This window comes from Coturnix japonica, chromosome 13, assembly GCF_054131305.1.
Source record: "Coturnix japonica strain WE chromosome 13, WE-NBRP24, whole genome shotgun sequence".
NCBI classification, from domain to species: Eukaryota; Metazoa; Chordata; class Aves; order Galliformes; family Phasianidae; genus Coturnix; species Coturnix japonica.
Genome location: NC_140675.1, coordinates 10,068,620 through 10,087,077, shown reverse-complemented (window position 1 = coordinate 10,087,077; position 18,458 = coordinate 10,068,620). Strand labels below are relative to the sequence as shown.

Genomic DNA, 18,458 nt, shown 5'->3' with positions numbered 1-18,458 from the left:
TGATTCTCCCAGGTTAATGGTAAATAAATAGTGCACATCTCTTTGCTCCCAACCTCGCTCCCAGGTGAGTGCAGTTGGACTGGGGTTCATAGAGTTGCAAGGTGTTCACCATATGGAGCCCTGGTTGTGGCTGGCAGGGCGTTCTGGCCCAGTGGGGACTGCAGGGCTGCCAGTGACTCAGAGGGATCGTGGTGCCATCTCGTGGCCAAAGGGGAATAGAGATGATGTTCTGCTCGGTGTTTGTTGCTCTGGACAGTGTGCAAAGGGGCTGCAAATAGAGGGCTGGTGCTCATTGCACAAGTTGCTGCTATTCTGGCACCTGGCCATCATCCCTTGGACAACAGAGCCCATGGCAAGGACCAGGTCTGAGGTTTTACCATGAATGAGTGCAGATCTGGACTCCATTTGCAACATCTGTCTTCTGAGTTTCCCTTACTTCCAGAGGAGCAGGGGCAGGAACAAGCCAAACCTCTCAGAAGCCAAAGGCAAACATTTTGATTTCAGCAAGGCCAAGCTTTCCATCCCTGAGTTGATGTGTTGCTTTTTCTGTCTGTCCCCCAGTGAAGACCCCGTCCCCAAGAGATACACTGTCAGCAAGTGATGCTTTGGGAGGGCAAGAGAGAAGCCCAAGGCATCAGGCATGGGGACGTCAGGGAAGTTGTGGAGGGAACTTTTCCCTCTGCCTATTAAAGCAAAAGCTGAAGGTTAAGCAAGGAAAAAAGTGGAAAGCCAAGAGTGTCCTCAGTAACCATAGCTGAGCACCAAGGGAAATCTTTTTGCCCTGGAGAAAGCACTGCTGATATGGAGGCTCTGAGGCTGAGCTGTTTGTAGGATCAGGGCATGGGGTACCTCTCAGCCATGGGATATGAGCTGAACCAAATGTGTTGCTGTCAGTCTGGGCTCAGGTTCAGCTCCATTCTTTTCTTCAAAATACCAAGTTTGGTGGCAGAAACATCTGATGTAATGAAAACGTGGGAGGATTGAAATTTTATTGGGTTCCCGTGAAGGGAGAGACATAAACAATGTGATAAAGTACATGATAAGCTAATGCACATGGAGAATAGAGATTCAAAGACAGCTATTTGGATGGAAAATATCCTGAGCTATACATCAACTGGATTGAGATTGCAGTATATGATGGCTGATAAGAGTGCTACGGACTGGGGCAGCAGACAGAGCAAAAGAAAACAATGACAACCAGATCTGATCCCAGTTCTCCTTGCATGTGTGTTTGCCTGCATGCAAGGCTCCACTTGCAAAGAAATTGCATGGTTGGTTCCAATGGGCAGACTGTTCCAAACTGCACTGATTGCCCAGGAGATCCTGAGAGAGGGAATGTATTTGCTCCTATTTTAACCAGGTCAGAAAAGACAGATATCCATAAAACTAGAAATGAGTCACTTTATTTTCCTGCATCATTAGACTTTTATGGTCACTTGCTGTTATGAATGTAAACTGCAAACTTATAAATGTAGATCTTCTTCCATTCAGACTGTGGAGCAGCATTGAATGTGGTGGCAGCAACTCTTGGCTATCTAGACAGGTTTACAGACTTTAAGGTGTCTTTCAGGACTGTGTTTCAGGGAGGAAGAACTTCATCCCCACAGCCCATGGATGGGTTGTTTTGAACTCTCAGTGCTTGACTTGGCTGCCTGCCCCAGTGGGATTTTGCTGGAAGCTCTGGCTAATTAGAGAACTTGGCTCAGGAAGCACCTACAGCGTATTTCTGCAGCTCCCAGTGAAGGCTGGTGTGTCTTGACTGGGAATTTTGGGCAGATTTCTGCAGTGTTGTGAGCCTCACTTCTTTGGTATTGAAGTGTGAATGTCACACCTACATCTCATGGGCACGCACCCCATGGTCCTTCAGCTGCTCCGTGTCCCTCTCTGGGAGGGTCACCAGGATTGTGCTTTCTCATTGATTACCTTCACCCTCCACAGCATGGGAGCAAAGAGCGGGTCAGTGACCTATGGGGAGATGTAGGGGTGGGAGTGGACGGAGACAGTGGGAGGGAAAGATGACAGAGTGTGGTGTGTTGGGATGAGGTGATGAGCCCCAGCATAGCTAAGATGGGCCTTGACAGTGTCCCTGCCTGGCTGCCCCGCTGCAGGCCCTGGCTACTCATGCAGGATGGCACAGGTCGCCTGAGGCCGAGGCCTTAATGTAAAAGTCGTTTCGGGGACGGTCAGGTCCAGGTCAGCCTCTGAAACTCCTGGCTGAGGTTGGAAAGTGAACGTCTGCAGCAGCCCTACGAAGAAGACAAACAGCTCCATCTTGGCGAGGCTTTCTCCGATGCAGTTCCTTCGCCCTGCGGGTGACAGCAGCGTGCTTATTTGATGGAAGTATCAAGATGGAGAAGTCCTGTCCACAGTGGGTTTACCTAAATGTCTCACTCCAACTCTAAATGTTGCCCTACCACCCCTCCTTCCCACCCCCACTGCAGGGCTGTCCTTCCTAGAAAGGTCCTTTCCCCATCCAGATCTTTGGGAGCCAACCCTTGAGCTCATCATCCAAATGAGAGGCAGTAATTAGCCACGAGGACCCCTCAGTGTGGCCGAAGCCTTTTGGTACCTGTGGAGAAGGGCAGGAAAGCCTCCCTCTTGACAAAATTCCCTTCAGCATCGAGGAAGTGGTTGGGGTTGAACTGGTGCGGTGTCTCCCACTGCGTCTTATCCAACAGCACTGAGGTGAGCGATGGGATGACAATTATCCCCTGGGAGAAGACACAAGAAATAGCAAAGCCCAAGGTGCAGCACCAAGGTGTGGGGAAGGGGCTGGGGGTGAGAAGGAGCTCCATGGAGAAGTCCTTTCCACAGTGGGTTTAGCAAAACATCTCACTCCAGCTCTAAATGTTGCTTTGCCAGTAAAAATCTTGGCTGAGCAGGAAGGCAGGCCTCGATGCTCTGTTCTCTTTATTTTGTGGTACGGATTTGTTGTTGTGGGAGATCTGCTCTTAGTGGGGCAGGGGGAGACCCTGAGGATTTTATCCCCTCCACCAACAGGGAGGGGTCAGGGAGATTTTCCCATCTGTGCCAAGGGCTGGAGCCAAATGCCACGTTGGCACCGTGAGGACCTCGGGCAGAGGGTCAGATCCTGCGCATTACATGGCAAATACTTCACTGGGCAAATGGCATCAGAGTTAAACCACGGTCACTCTTGGAGTGTGGAAATGCTGAGCATGAGGGCCTGAATTGAGTTCCATAGTACTCTCTGGGCTCAGCAGTCGCTGGAAAGGAAGGAACTCTTCTGGGGTAATTCTGGACATCTATTTTATGCTTCTGTCCTACAGCTCCCTCCAAAGGAGCTGGTCTGTAGTGCCACTGGCAACAAGAGGAGCACGGTGTGCCGCTGGGCTGGGCCATACCCACCTTGGGAAGGAAGTATCCCCTGAAGTGGGTGTCCACAGCGGTGCAGCGCGGAACGTGGGGCAGGAGGGTGATGAACCTCTGCACTTCGTGGATCACCGCGTTAGTGAATGGCATGTTCTTGCGGTCCTCGTACGTGGCCCAGCTTCCAGCTTTGACAGTTCTTCCAATCTCCTCCTGCACCTTTTCTGGAAGGAACAAAGAATGGGGATATATCCCAGCGAGGAAAACAACTCCCCCCTTCAGACCTGATTTTGGTTAAGAAAAAAGTGTTTTTCCAGCATCTAGAGGAAGAGGAGTCTTAAAACAGCAGGAGCTCACTTTGGATCTCTGGGTATTTCATCATCAGCAGGATGGCCCACTGCAGTGTGGTGGCCGTGGTCTCTGTGCCCGCCATGACCAGGTCAAGTATGGATGCTATTAAGTTGTCATCATGGAAGAGGCTGTCTTTCTTGTTTTTCTCCTTGAAAAGGACAAGCATGAGAAAGCTCTTACAATAGTGTTAGTAGTAAGTATGTAGTAGTATGTTAGTAGTATGTATATTAGTGTTAGCAAGTTTGGGAAATACTTTATAACCCAGAAGACCCAGAAGTGTATGATTGTGTGTTTGGGAACAGCTTGGTAAATGGCCTGATGTTGCTTTTCCTGGGCCTTAGGAAGCTGCACTGAACCTTCCTCCACAGTGATGGGAAGAAGACTAATGTCTCACATTGGCCCAGATCCAGTGGGAAAGAAGAAAAGACTCAGAGCACAAATACTTTGTGTGGAATGAAACCAACTGATGTGTGAAATTGCAGTCTCTACTAAAGTAAGATGCAGGGCTGGGCTCGCAAATGTACCAACCATTCATCATTCCAGTTCTTTAAGTGTATCGTTCATCTTGGAGCAATAGTATCAGTGATTAATTGATTTGGTGTCATAAAAAGAAAAGCACAGTCAGCTTACATGTGAGTTCATGCATTTTCTACTACAAACAAGGGCTTCATGTCACATTATTAGCACTGCTATTTGGGGAATGGATTGAGAGAATGGCTTTCACATTTCAATTTGGATAGAAAAATCCTTGCAGTAAAGTACACCAACTGTGCAAGACTGGAATCTGATTTCAGTGCCACAAGGACAACATCATTAATTACAGTGGGGTTACATGACAGGGCTGAAATCCAGATCCACAACTGTTTTATCTAGAAAAGCTAGAAAAGAAGACATCACAAAAGTCAGCAGAGCCCAAGCAGCCCTGTACCTCGTGCTGCTTGAATACCAAGGCGTCAGTGTAGCTCCTCACACTGTTCTCGTTGATATCTTCCCTGCTTGCCTTCATGTATTGCCTTATAATGACACGCACATCTTCTATTTTCTTAAGCAAAATCTTGTGGGTTTTGAAAAGAAATCCAAGGAATGGGTAGAAATTGAAATACTATTAAGAAATTAAAAAGAGAGAAGTGTTAGGTCTGCAGGAGGATCAGCATGGTGAAATAGCTTCTTCCTAAGGCACAGTGGATGAGTTTTGTCTGAAGTACTATCTGTGAATCCCAGGGAGTCCTGAAAGGTTCAGCCTCATTTTCACATGGATGGGCTTTGCAGTCTATCAGCCTTAATGCAGTACAACTCCATTTTAAGCTTTTTCACTGTTCAGAGCAAACTGTTCCTCCACCAGTAGCAGACTGGTCAGGAAAAATGCTGACCTTTGGGACAGGTTACTTACGTTCAAGTACGGAGATCCCAGAAGAACCATAACTTCATCTATGAGTCTTAGGAGAGTGAGAAATGTTGGGTCCTTATAGTCAAACCTGTCTCCAAAGAGCATGAGGAAGGTGATGTTGATCGGAGCAATGCTGAAGGACCTCAGGCTGAAAGGTTCCCCTGCAGCGGGAGGAGGAGAGCAGTGTCAGAGTGACATGGATGCTGCAGAGCACCGCGATGGGCTCCTGCTCACCTTTAAAGGATTTGATCTTCTCGATGAGGAAGTGAAGCTCCTCAAAAACTTTCCCTTCCATCATCTGCTTCCCCATGCCGAGGTTGCGCATGCTGGAGACGGTGAACCTGCGCGTTGTTCTCCACAGATCGCCAATAGAGAAGAACACACCTGGGGCAGCCACACCACACACAGTGAGTTATGGGGCTGCGCGAGGAGGAAGCTCCCCAAGCTTCTGCTGCCCAGTTCCCATGGCTTTGGGGAACTGAGATCCCCCATTTCTTTGTGCCACAGCCCTGCACCCTCTCAGCTCAGCTTTCCTGGTCACACTGAGCCTGCTGGCTGCGGCACACCATGGGGCAGGGGGGAGCTGGTCTGAGTCAGTTGTGCAACCTCTCTGACCCTGTTCGGTTGCAAGGTGGGGCCTCAAGCAACAGCCTCATCTCTTTGAAGCTTCCCCCTTTGTTCTATTCCAATCATAAAGATCTTTTATCTTTGAGAGATGGGATGATTCACTCTCCTTGATCCCAGTCGGTGCTCTACTGGTTTCTGAGATTCACAATAACATTAAAAATACCCCCACTTTGGAGTGGAGAGAAGTGATTCTTCAGAAAATCTGTGACCCTTGCTACCTACAGCCCATGTGAATTTATGGCTTTGGGTCACCTCTGAGCAGCTCCGACTTGGGTTGAGAGGGTAACAGAGAAAGGACCGATAGAGCAATACTGGCAGCCTCCCACAGGGATATTTTATGTGTAAATTAGCTCTGAATTATGCTTTTCCCGCCATCAATTCCTTTTCCTTATGTAGCGATAAATTCATCACTTGATATTATGGCTGGGTAATTTAATTTCTAATTGTAATCCCAACTCTGGCCTGTGACCAGCATACAGAGCTGCCTTCTGGCTGCTCACGCTGGAGCAGTGGCTGGAGGAACAATGCAGAACATCCTCTGATGTCCTTGGGAAAACCACAGGGATGTCTGGGGGAAGAATTTCCAGCCTCAGCCCATTGCTGAATGGATTGCACATCCCACCTGAGAGCTTTGGTGGAGGGAGACAAGATGCTGGGGACTGACTGCATCCAAAATTGACACCAGGCACCGGGATGAAAGGGCAAACCTGTGCCTTTAACAACCCCACTCCTCATCCTCCAACAAGAGGATAAAGGTTGTCTGCAAGTGTGCTACCAAATAATGGCAGTGAAAACTCTTTGCATGAAAGTGAAGGAACACCATTGGCATAGGGAGAGTCCGAGGGGGTTTTTAAAAGCCAGGCTGCAGGGTAGCCGTCCCTCCCACCCCCCCTCATTGCTCTAGTACCGTTTCCATTCTGAATTTGGTCAAATATTGGGATGGATGGTCTGTCTACAAACTCCTCTGTGTAGTTCACAAGCGCCTCCCGCACAACTTCGTACCCAGTCAGGACCACAACTTTCTGGAAGCCAAAATGGAGGGTGAAGACCGGGCCGTATTCTTCCGCAAGCTGAAAGAGAGGCAAGCTGTGATGGTCAGCAATAGGGGAAAGTCCCTCAGCCAGCACTCCCCGTGGTTAAGCATGGGATGTTCTGCATGGGTGAGCAGAAGGGTGCTTGAATTTATTGCCCACCCCCTGTCAGTGCATTGCTAATCTGGTCTCTTTGTTAAGGAGAAAGTGAAAAAAGAGAAGTGGAGTTAAATTGGACTTTGGATGGCAGTGCGGGTTGACCAAACCAGAGAAAGACCAGAATAGTGCAAATAGTGACACTGTTATACAGGAGCTCCTCTCCTGTGCTCCTGCTGCTGCTAGATCAAGGGACTGGAGCAACAGCTGCAGAGCAGCGCAGTGGGGAAGGGTCTGCAATGGCTGAAGGAGGGCAGTGGGTGGCTCCAGGTGCTGCCCAGCTGCATGCACACAGCCTCAGCCCACACAGTGCAACCACAGCTCATGGAGAGGAGAAAGTGCATCCCCACCTGCCCAGCAGCACCCCAGCAGTTTGCCCAGCCAACTGTAGTACAGTGCAGACACTGCTTTAATGTTATCTGTGGGTGAGGAGCAGGGATAACCCCTCTGAATTAATCCCAAATTAAAGTCAAATATAGGTGACTGCAAATACAACAGTGAGAGCATGCAGAGGTCATTCAGAAATAGCCTTAAGGCAAACTTGTGCCCAGCACACTGGGTGAGCTGCCCCAGCCCTGCACTGCTCATAAGGCAGCAATGCAGCCTCAGTCCAGCACTGCACACCCGACAGCCACCTGCATTCACCCAGCACCGGAGCGATGGAGCCCTCACTCGAGGAGGGAGCGATCTGCAGTGCCAGCTGTGCCAGTTGTACCTGGCACCAACACACAGCTCCGGCATGAGAGGGGTAAGTTGTTCTGATTGCAAGCCAATGGAAGAGCTTCCAGGCTTCTTCTGGTTCTTCAGCTCAACCTTCCTATCTCACCCTTCTGCTGCCGTCCAGACTTTAATGCAAAAGGGAAATGGGCTTTGTAATGGGACATCTGGATTTGGGGTCACTGCATCACGACATTCCCCCTCTGCTTCTCTAGGACGCAGGGAAGGAAGCGGTTTCCATTCACGCAAGTTCTTTCCTAATGCTGTCCACATTTTCTGGGTGTCAGAGCTGTCAAATTAATACTTAAAGTCCCACAAGCGCTGCAGACTTCATGTACATCATCACAATTACATGAAGAAATCTCGTATTACCCAGAGGTGTTTTGCTTAACGGTTGATTGCTCATAAATGACACTGCACCAACACAGACATTGGCTTGAAGAAGAAAACCAGAAAGAAAATATTACAAAGCAGTTTCCACACCTTTACTACTTAGTTCAAATTATATAAAAAAGATCAAAAATTAGCTCTGTTATAGCCCAGGCAGCTTTATAATGCACGAGGATCCAGGTTTGGGTTTTTTGTCCTACCTTCATTAGTGACTTATCTTGCCTTCTGATGTCCACCAAATGCAGGTTACCAATGATCGGAAGAGGAGTTGGACCAGGAGGCAATTTAAACGCTGCATTTTTAGAGCCGGTTGAAAAATAGAGTACAGCTAACAGCACCGCTGCACCCAGCAGACCCATTACTACAGGGTCGGAGATACAAGAAATTAAGAAAGCCATTGGTTTTTTTTATAAAGCACTACTCTGGTTTTTGGTGTTAGAAGCAATCAAAGCGCAGCGGCAGCGCTCGGCTCCTGCCAGCTGGCTCTCTGTTTGTTCTCTGCGATCGCTACAAGCACTCGATTCTTATTAAGGTTTGTAGAGTACCTAAATAAATACTGCATACTCCACCCTCTTTAAACACCTCGGAGAATGTGGTCTAAGCAGTTTGCAAAGCCTGTCCAGAAGTAAAGAGAGTTTCAAATTACAAACCCATGCATGTGTGTGCAAGAACATATACATGGGAAAAGGTGCTTGGCATTCCTCTATTGCCTCCTCCGCCCGAGACCTCCAGGTCCCTCGCTGGCAGGGCTGTGACCCTCTGAACGCTGCTGACATGGGGGAATGGAAAGGTTCCTCCGAGCCCTGTAGGAAACCCCCAGAACTGGGTTTGGATGGAGATCTTGGGTTTGCTAAAGAGAGAAGCAGAGAAGGAAAAGCTTTGACTTTGTCTGTGTTGAGTGGAGATCAAAGGTTGTTAATGATGGTAACGGCCATGTATCCTGGGGTGCTGTAGCCCATAAAGCTCACAGAGCGGCTGCGAAGTGCCTGGAGGGGATGGGATTGCAGACTTCTGAGGTGCAGGACATGTAGGAGCTGGCCATGGAAAATTAGCATGGGTCAAGTGATCGTGAGTGGATGCAGTGTAAATTAAACGGGAAGGCAAAATTGGATCTGAAGTTGCTGGGGGGATTCCTCATTTGGAAAGAGCAGCTTCTGAGAGACAGAGAGGAGAAATTAATGAACTTAATGAAGCAAGTTGAGCTGGAGGGCTGCAGAACCTGAACATGATGGAGAATGGAACCTATTGTGAATCAAAGGTATGAAACACCTGGAGCATGCATTCCTCCTGAAGGTTCCCATCCCCTGCAGAAGGGACTGAGGTCTGTCAGGCTGAGCCATGGCTGTCAGAGGGATGCTGAGAATAAACCATTTACCATAATACATTTGCTCAGGGAAGAAAGGTCTGTCATGTTGTGAGCAAGAAGCACAAAGCTCCTTTTACCCAAAGCTTAGATTATATAGGGGATGTTATTCAGCAGCGTGTCCTCAGCACTCTAACAGCAAAGAGGGTTGGGAAGGCAGCAGGCCTGTTGTGCAGGGTGCATTGCATGGTCACGGAGCAGCTCTGGTGCACACATGCTGCAGAGATGTGGCGGTTGTGGCAGAAGCAGCGAATGTGTTGCAACATTTCTGGGATTTTTTTATTAGTTTCCAAGAAATGGGCTGGAGGCGACGGTTTTCTCTAGAGCAATGCCTGGTGTGACTCAGCCCTGCTGCAGCCAGCACACAGCACACAGGTAGGGGTGCAAAGCAGGCAAGTGGGGCCGGGGTGGCACAGGGTACAGGGTGGGGGCACGGCATTGTGCTCTGTGTGTGCTCCTGCAGGGCTCGGTCTGACCTTAGAGCTACGTGCCACCGCCATGCTCCTGGTATGTCATCCCTGCCCTGGGAGCCGCCAAAATCATAAAAAAGCCTTTCAGAAAGAGATTTAAATTATGTCTGAAAGGCCGGGAGGGGGAGAGCGCGTTGGGTTTCTTTAAGCCTACCAACCTCTGAGTGCAATGCATTAAGATGACAAAGGTAAGTCAAGCTGTTGTGATGACAAGAAATTCCTGTCTCAATAACCCGTCTGGTACGTGTTTCGCTGCGGAGCCACGCTGCTACGTGCTGCCCTGCCCGGCACCCAGCACACAGCCCTGCTGGGCAGCAGAGCTCTGCGGGCTCCAGGTGAGCACTGCAAGGCAATGCATTCGTGTTTCTTCCCGACTTGGCTTTTACCTTGAAGAACACAGAGCTGTATCCATTCCCTGGTGTTTGAGTTCTTAATGGGCAGAAATAATCTCTTTCCTTTATTAGCTTAAATGTATTGCCATTCACTTTAATTTTCCATTTTCCCTCTGCAATGAGGAAAGGTTGATGGCAGCAGATGACTCTGGCCTTCTCTGGGACACTGCATGGCCCTGCCCTTCCTTCCTCCCTTCTCCATCTCCTCCTTAAAGCAAACAGACACATCTTCCACGCCATTGTCTGTGTGAAGGGTTTTCCTTCTCCATCACCGTTTTCCTTTCCTCCTATCCCAAATTCTCCACAAGTCAGTAAATCCTTTTAAGAAAATGATAGCCAGAACCCAAAGCCATCTCAGATGCTTGTCTGCCTCCTTGGGACCAATGCAAGAAAAAGCCTGGCATGGCATCTTCAGCATCTTGTAGGTGTGTGAGGATTCCAATTCACCAGATAATCAGCTCTGAAGACTCTTCCCTTCTTATAAATGGCATCAAGTTGTGGACTGCGCAGTGCTTAGGAAAAGGGATACTTCTGCAGGGACGATTATCAAAGCACTGAAGAAGCCTTTTTGGTTGTGACCTTCTAGAAACAGCCTGGTTTCCTTGGAGCTGTTTGTGGCTCTGGGCATTGCTCACACTTCGCATTGTTAAACATGTTCTGGCTGCGTGTTGCCCAGGGATCCCTGCACTCTGTGTGGGCGTACAAAAGGAGGTGCAGCCCAGCTTTATCAGTTTGACCCCAAATCTGCTTTATCCTGCAGCACCAGATAGATCAACAGCAACAGAGCAAAATATTTATTTGTTAAGTAGAAGCTAAGGTCAAGCTTGCAGTAGTTAGACTGCAAACAAAGCAGCAGCAAAATGAATGTAAGCAAGCGGAGCAGCAAAGGCATTCTTGTTACACAGCTTGTTCAGCAGATTCCTTGAGCTGGATCGGAAGCTGGAGCTGGCCCCAAGGCACAGCACAAGTGAAAGTGCAGCCCCAGTACAAGCACAGGGAACATACGAGTGCAATACTGGGACAAAGCACAGTGCAGCTGTCAGAGTGCTGCCCTTACTTGTGCACTAAAGCTGTGAAGAGTCAGAGCCTTGGCTGAAGAAAGAGGGACTACTTTGTCATCTCTTCGTATTCTCTTGCTCCTTTCTTTCCATCACTTGCAGCACAGACCAGGTTTGGATGACAGTAACATTTTGTGCCAGCCATGCCCCATCCCCTCAATCTCTATAACTGTCAGTTTCTCCCTTTTCTCTTTCCATCCTGACTTGCCTTTCTCACTCCAAAGCAACATAGAGCATCTTCAGTGACTCACCGCTCTCTAACCCACATCTGGTTTCCTGCCTGTGTTAACAGACAAAGCCTCCTCTCTTACCCACACCATCATTCAGGTTTCACACCTTCCCTCTGCAGCACAGCTCCTAGTTCCTACATATAATGGCTGCTCCAGAAGATAATCATTAACTGTTCTAACCAAGCAGCCGCCCTAGGAAGGCTTCCCTCTGTGCTGACACCAGCTCTCTCCACAGACCCCATGCACCAAGCTCATGGCACATTAACAGGCTGGGTAGGAAGCCCTAACACACCTCTCTTTCCAGTTTTACAGTTTTTAATGGCTATGGGAAAAATCCTATGAACTCTGTCAGCACTTCAGGTCTTTGCTGGCAGTGAGAGCATTTTCAGCTCTGGATTTGTAACATTGGTTCCCATGCAGGTGACTGCAGCACTGCCTCAGGCTTGTGTGCAGCATCACGTGTGCAGGTTCAGAAACCACTCACTTTCTGTGGCTGCTTATTTTCTGTCAGTGTAGGGACAAAGCTGACCCAGAGCGTGTCTGGATGTGTGTCAGAGCCATATCCCCATCTTTGTGCCCCTCCACGTCCCCCCACCACTGCTGTCCCAGAGAGGCAAGGGAGTGGGAGAAAAACCTGCCTTAGTGTGAAAGCTGCTAGACTGGCCCCCTCATAAATAGGCTCTTCAGTATAAAAGTGCAATCCAGTGCAATGTGGAACGAGCCCACTTTCCAAAGCACTTAGCAGTTTCCTGATAGCTGGCCCATGCCTGGCTCTTGGCATCAGCCCATGTCACACCCGAGTGTCTGCGACGCTGTGATAAAGATAAGGCTGTGCTTCACAATGGCAGCTCAGCCCAAGGCTCAGCTCAACAACCATCTCAGGGAGACTTCTAGACCCTCTAAGGATCTGCTGTCTCCAATTGGGCCATGAATAACCAGCTCTGCTATACAGCTGGGATTCAGGCTGAGAAATTCCCCACGGAGGCTCTCAGCGGAGAGCCCCTGGTGCATTATGTCCATAGAGGAGGCTCAAAACTATGTCATTCTTTGAAACAGCCCTGCAAACTGCGTCTCTGGTGTTCAGTGAGTGGGTCATGTCTGGGAGCACTGCTCAGAGGTGTCTGAAGGGTTTGCATTGTGCAGAGGGTACAAGAGCTTGGTACTTGGAAAGGATCATGTGAACAAGAGACAAACAGCAGAACCCAGTGCCCTTTCCCTAGTGCTCAGGCAGACAGCTTCCCCCCTTTAACTAGACTTGCAATCAAGCTTGAATTGCCCACTACACTACCTCCATGTCGTATGATCATTTGCAGGGCACAGCACAGACCAGGTGAGGCATGGGGGTCAGGGTGAAGCCGACGTCAGCAGTGAGATCTAGGTCTGCTTTGTTCACCCCTGGAGGGGGCTGGAAAACAAATTTGCGGAGCAAGCCTGCGAAGAAGAGGAACAGCTCCATTTTGGCCAGACCTTCTCCAACACAGGCCCTTCGTCCTGAAAACAACCAGAAGTAAATGTTATGCAGTGGAACTGTTGGTGATGGCACCCAAGACCTTCTAAACTGGACACTGTGCAGCTGAGGTAGGAAGCTTTTCCTTCCTTTTCTGTGTATATTGAAGAGGGGGGAGGGGGTACTGATGACTTAGTGTCAAGCTGCCTGGAAGCCTGAAGGTATGTGAGATCATTTGGTGCCTGGGGGTAAATCATTGTCTGCCAGATCTCCCAAGGAACAGCAGGTTATAGCAGTGGTGGACAGGACCAATGGCCAGAAACCTCTTATCCTGCCTTATCAGTGTCCTTCACTTACATACTTCCCTGGGGTCAGCAGACACGGTGCTGCTAGCCTGGCCCCAGGGTGGGCACATATTACCTCTCTCACCTATGGAGAATGGAATAAATGCCTCTCTCCTAACAAAGTTCCCATCAGCATCCAGGAAGTGGGAAGGGTTGAACTGATGCGGGGTTTTCCAGTGCAGCTCGTCATTCAGAGCAGAGGTCAGCAGCGGTATAATCTCTGTACCCTGCAAGGGATCAAAGAAGCAGCTGTTTGGTGCAAAAGGGAGCTGGGATAGCTGTCTTTTTTTCCCGTGTGAAGAAACAAATAAGACTGAGCCCTGGCAAACAGAACCAGAGGATGCTTCCTGGCCCCACTGTAGCTATACTGTTATCAGTATTTGCTGCTCTCCTTTTGCACCACGTAAGCTTTCTTCTTGCAGATTCAGACAGATCTTTGAAGAAGTATACTGAAGTATAGATTTCACATTGGGCATAATAGAATCAAACCAGTGTGACTTCATTAAAATCTGGTTATTCTGGATTCAAGTGGCTGTAACAGACCACAATCCACTACATGTTTCTAACAGTTGTTCTGCATCCAAAACAAAGAACTACATGGGAAGTTAAACAAAGCATCAAGGTGTCTCTAGGTATTTAGATATTTCCTATCAGCTTTAGATAACACAGTAATTCATTGGTGCAGTGTGAGCTGTTGGCCCCAGAGCTCACCTTAGGTATCACATAACCTTGGAAGTTCACATCGGTCGGTGTTGATCGTGACACACCCATTGGGACAATATTGGCAAACCTTTGTATTTCGTGTATCACAGCGTCTGTGTAGGGCATCTTTTTCCTGTCCTCCAGCTTCGGCATCTCCCCTGGTTCAATGACCTGGTTCATTTCTTCTTGAATTTTTCCTTGTGAGGAGGAAAGGGATTAGGAAGTTGATACTCATTTACAACTGAAATAGCCTTCAGTTTGGCCATGATGAAAAGTCAGTGGTTGTTATTTCCCTCAGAGCACTCACAATAATTACTCTAAACAGTGCTGAATGAGTTCCACTCTCTTCCATAACCCAAACCTTATGCATGCAAAAGAATATCATACAAGAAGAATTCTCAACCTTACTCTGAATTTCTGGGTATTTCATCATCAGGAGGAGACCCCAGCGCATAGTTGTAGAAGTAGTCTCAGACCCAGCAGCAAAGAGATCCAGCGTTGAAAACAGCAGGCTTTCATCGTGGAACATACTGTGGGGTTTCCCTGACTCCTTCAAAACAAACAGGCAACAGCTGTAAGTGATACAGGTGGTGACTACATTGCCACCATCTTTGTCTGCATCTTAGGATTTTGTGGTTGACATGCTGTAGGAAACAGAATGTTTTGCATTTTAGTATTGGGACACTATATATATATATGTATATATACACTGTATAGAATTTGTGTATATCCAGCCTCCAAATCCAGAACATGGGTCTGTAAGAACTCAGTTACTGCAGTGAGGTTTGCCACCATATTATTCTTGCAGGGAGATTGTGCATGGTCTTCTCCCTACATGTGTTGGATGGCAGCTTATTTCAGCACAAACACAACCAGCAGTTCCAGCGGAGTCATGCAGTGATACAGCACTGCTCACCATGAGGATGAGCTCCAACATGTTCTGCTCACTGCAGTTCTGTTTTTACTCACCCTCCATCCCTGACAGATGATCAGTCCTAATAATGAGCCAGAGCCAAGAGAATCTCAGACTTAGCTTTGAAGTACCTGTTGTTGCTTCATCATGAAGGCATCAACGAAGCCTGTCAGGTTATTCTCATTAAATTCTTCTTGGTGCTCTTTGAAAAGTTTCTGGAGGAAGGCACTCAGCTCACTGATGTTTTGTAGCACGGTCTTGGAAGCTCCAAAGAGAAATCCAAGGGATGGGTAGAAATTATATAACTGTGGAGCAATGGAAGCCTGGGTTAGTTGGTGTTTTGAACATATATCACAAATGTGAGCTGCACTGAGCTCAGCGTTGTGGTGTGTCATATGGACATGGTGTATGCAGCAAGTTTGGTCTCACCTCCATCCTCCCATGAGAGGTGGGCACTTTTGCATGGAATCCCCCAGACAGTTTCAGTTCTGGAGGCACACTTGGTAGGGCATTTTAGCATTTGACTGATAAGCAGCAGAGAAGGAGCCCAGAGGCCAGGGAATCTGTGTGCTGCGGATACAGAGCTGCAGTGTGTTCAGTGTGGTGTGTGTGCTGCTGGTGGTGTTCTTGTTCCCCCCTCAAGAACAGGTTGTGGGAGGCCATTTGGACAAACACCATCAATCAGACATGCCCCCAAAGGGATAAGACTTAAAATCAAGCCCTTACCAGCACCATCGGAGAGCCCAGCAGCTTGGTATTCTCACTTAACAGCTTCAGCAAAGTGAGAAACGCTGGATCATCGTATTCAAACCTCTCTCCAAACAGTATAGAGCAGATGATGTTGGATACAGCATTGTTGAGGATCATCTTCGTGTCAAATGGTTTCCCTGTAATTCAGGCAAAATGATGATGGGATGATGCCTATTTTGCCCTGTGATTCAGGGGTGTGCTGCTGGGATAGGGAACCACTGGCTGGCCTTAGATATTATCAGGGAATGCTGTGCAAAATGCCATATTCAGGTATTGGAAAAGGACAGAGATTCAGTCACGTTCCTGTGGAAATGTGGTTCTGAGCTCCCTCAGAACAAAAATCCCAATCACCACCCAGAGTGCACGGTAGGGAGTCTGCTTTCAATGTCTTAAGGCCTCTGTTTAATAACCTATGGAAGCACATGCTGAACTTTAACCATCAGATACCATTTGCTCAATGTTAAAGTTGTGTTAGTCTTTAATGTTCTGCTAGACACGTTTTCTGTCTCCCGATTAAATTCTTGACACTCACCTTGAAAAGATTCAAAATATTTAATTAGAGAATTTAGTTCCTCAAGGATTCGGACCTCAATCGTTCTCCTTCCCATCCCGAAATCTCGCAGTGTGGACAAGGTAAATCTTCTCATAGTTTTCCATAACTCTCCATGGCTGAATGCTATGCCTAAAATGAAAGTGTCAAATTTTTATGCTACCCATACTTGTTTGTAAGGCCTTGTTACAGAGCTACTCAGTACATGATTGTACAGACCAAAGGCAGTCATAAGAAGGTAACGTTCTCTGCAGTCTCTGCAGACCAACTATAAAAACCAGTGACAACCCAAAGGCTGTTTACCGTTTCCTTGTGTCATTTTCCTGAATATGGGTATTTCTGCCCTCTCTCCAAATTCGTCAGCATGATTTAGAAGGGCATCCTTGATGGTTTCATATCCAGCCAGCACCACAACTTTCCTGGGTCCAAAATGCACGGTGAAGACGTTCCCATATAGCTTGGAGAGCTGTCAGAGTGAATAAATACATTCGTTCTAAACCAGAGCTGGACCCAAACACTACCTCCCCAGCTGGTTTCCATCCTGCAGTGACCCTCCCAGCCCTGCTCCAGGTCTCCAGGTGCTGCTGCACCGTAACTGCTCAGCAACAGCTATCACTACCAGCATCTCTGCTTGCGCCCTGTTTGCACAACAAGGTGTCTGCTATCGCTGCTCCTATCAGATGAGCAGTCAATAAAAAAAGCACTGCATTCCTGTGGTGTTCTGCAGCAACAGGCCAGCATAGCAATACTACTGTGTGGAGGCTGTTTATTTTAATACCGCTGACCTGAGGCAAACGGGTGTGCACACCGCTTCGGGGCTGAAGCCACAAACACTACGAAAACAAAGCTAGACAATAACTCTTTCAGGACAGCACTTGTCCCTCATTATTGCAAGGTAGGTAGTGTTGCAGTCATAGCAAAATTATTTGCTGGCCATCAGAAAGTTCAGCCTAACCAGGAAGCGTTGCTCTTGTAGATAATGTCACAGGAGCACTGGGCCTTTATTGGGAATTAAATATGAGTCATCTGTCACACAGAAGAGTGGCTTTGACAATCTAATCACTCACTGGTATTTTAGTTTTAGTTTAAACACTGTGAGCCATCCGCTCCAAATGTCTCCTTGTTTCCGACATGCCTGAGTTACCATTTGCTATGCATTAGATGCATACTGAAAATTGAATTTCAGATTAGAAGCAGCTCCTGTTATTACACCAGACAAATTAAATTTGTTTTCATCAAATGACCATTTGACAGTTCAGGAGATAACATGAGCGCTGGTTCGTGCCTCCCTGGCAGCGAACAGGCATGCAGCAGGTTTGGGGCAGGGCATCACAGCCACCTCCCAGCCTGTCTTTGGTTATTTCTTCTCATTGGGACTTCTTGGTGTCAGCCCTGGTTTTACTCAGCAACACACGGATTGGATGCAGCACACCTGAAAGCCTAAAGCTGGTTGGGAGCTTAGGGGAAGTGAATCCGGTGCCTTCAGGAGACATCTGTATCATGGGATCTCCCAGGACTGCCAGAAGTAGGTGACTTTCCCTATGGTCATATGGCCATTGAAACTGCTCTACACAAGCCTGGTGGAACCATAAATCAAGGCTGATGGACATTGAGTGCTGTAGGAAATCTGCATGTTACGGCCCAGGAAGTCCTTCTTCCACCACTAACTGCAGATTTTGAGCATCTGCAAGGCCCTCTCATTGTGGCTGCCCAGGAGAACTTAGCAGGACTGGGTCTCCCCATTGTCAGCAGACAAATCTCCATTTCCTTAGCTGCATTCCTTGCTTTGGGAATTGCATGCTTTCCCCCTGCCTGCTTGCTCCCAGCCTACCTCTGTCAGCGACTGGAATGGCTTTTTCAGGTCCACCACATTCAAGTTTCCGATCAGAGGAAGAGGCTGCGGCCCAGGAGGCAAATTGTGAACTCTCTTCTTCCAGCTGGTGGTGAAGTAAAGGAGAACGGCCAGCCCTGCTGCCAGATAGAGCAGAGAGCTGTTGGCCACACACTGCAGCAAGCTTGTTATGGCCATGGCTGGATCAGAAACCAGAGTGTGGGCATGAGCATCCTGGGGCTTCCTTTATAGCCCTTCTGGCATCACCTGAGCACACCTCGTGGGGATGTGGCTTTGCATAGAGAAAAAGGCTCTCAGGTCTTGTTTACTTCCATTTGGACCACATGTACATTTTTACCTGCCAAAAAGGCAACTTATTTTTTTGAGAAAATTGGATTAACTTAATCTGGAGCTCCTATTTC

At 48.1% G+C, this 18,458-nt stretch overlaps 2 protein-coding genes across 5 annotated transcripts; both read right to left on the bottom strand.

The window, feature by feature from the left end:
• Positions 1-1,377: 1,377 nt before the first annotated feature.
• Positions 1,378-12,902, bottom strand: LOC107320565 (cytochrome P450 2W1-like). Of its 4 annotated transcripts, none has more exons than XM_085513847.1 (9): positions 12,788-12,902; positions 6,600-6,762; positions 5,300-5,449; positions 5,069-5,226; positions 4,607-4,780; positions 3,685-3,826; positions 3,367-3,551; positions 2,570-2,711; positions 1,378-2,306 (listed from the first exon to the last, which is right to left on the bottom strand). In XM_085513847.1, exons 1-9 carry the CDS (start codon positions 12,791-12,793, stop codon positions 2,116-2,118), a joined length of 1,311 nt encoding a protein of 436 aa, XP_085369973.1. In that variant the 5' UTR covers positions 12,794-12,902; the 3' UTR covers positions 1,378-2,115. The 4 variants fall into 4 exon arrangements, with proteins under 4 accessions (XP_085369973.1, XP_015732007.2, XP_085369975.1 ...); XM_015876521.3 differs by lacking the exon at positions 12,788-12,902 and adding an exon at positions 8,187-8,486; XM_085513849.1 differs by lacking the exon at positions 12,788-12,902 and adding an exon at positions 8,187-8,486 and having other exon boundaries at positions 6,695-6,762.
• LOC107320564 (cytochrome P450 2K1-like) lies at positions 12,803-18,234 on the bottom strand. Its single transcript, XM_015876519.3, has 9 exons — positions 18,037-18,234; positions 16,509-16,671; positions 16,188-16,337; positions 15,632-15,792; positions 15,037-15,210; positions 14,401-14,542; positions 14,002-14,189; positions 13,376-13,517; positions 12,803-12,990 (listed from the first exon to the last, which is right to left on the bottom strand). The coding sequence occupies exons 1-9, from the start codon at positions 18,232-18,234 to the stop codon at positions 12,803-12,805; spliced, it is 1,506 nt and encodes a 501-aa protein (XP_015732005.1).
• Positions 18,235-18,458: the final 224 nt, after the last annotated feature.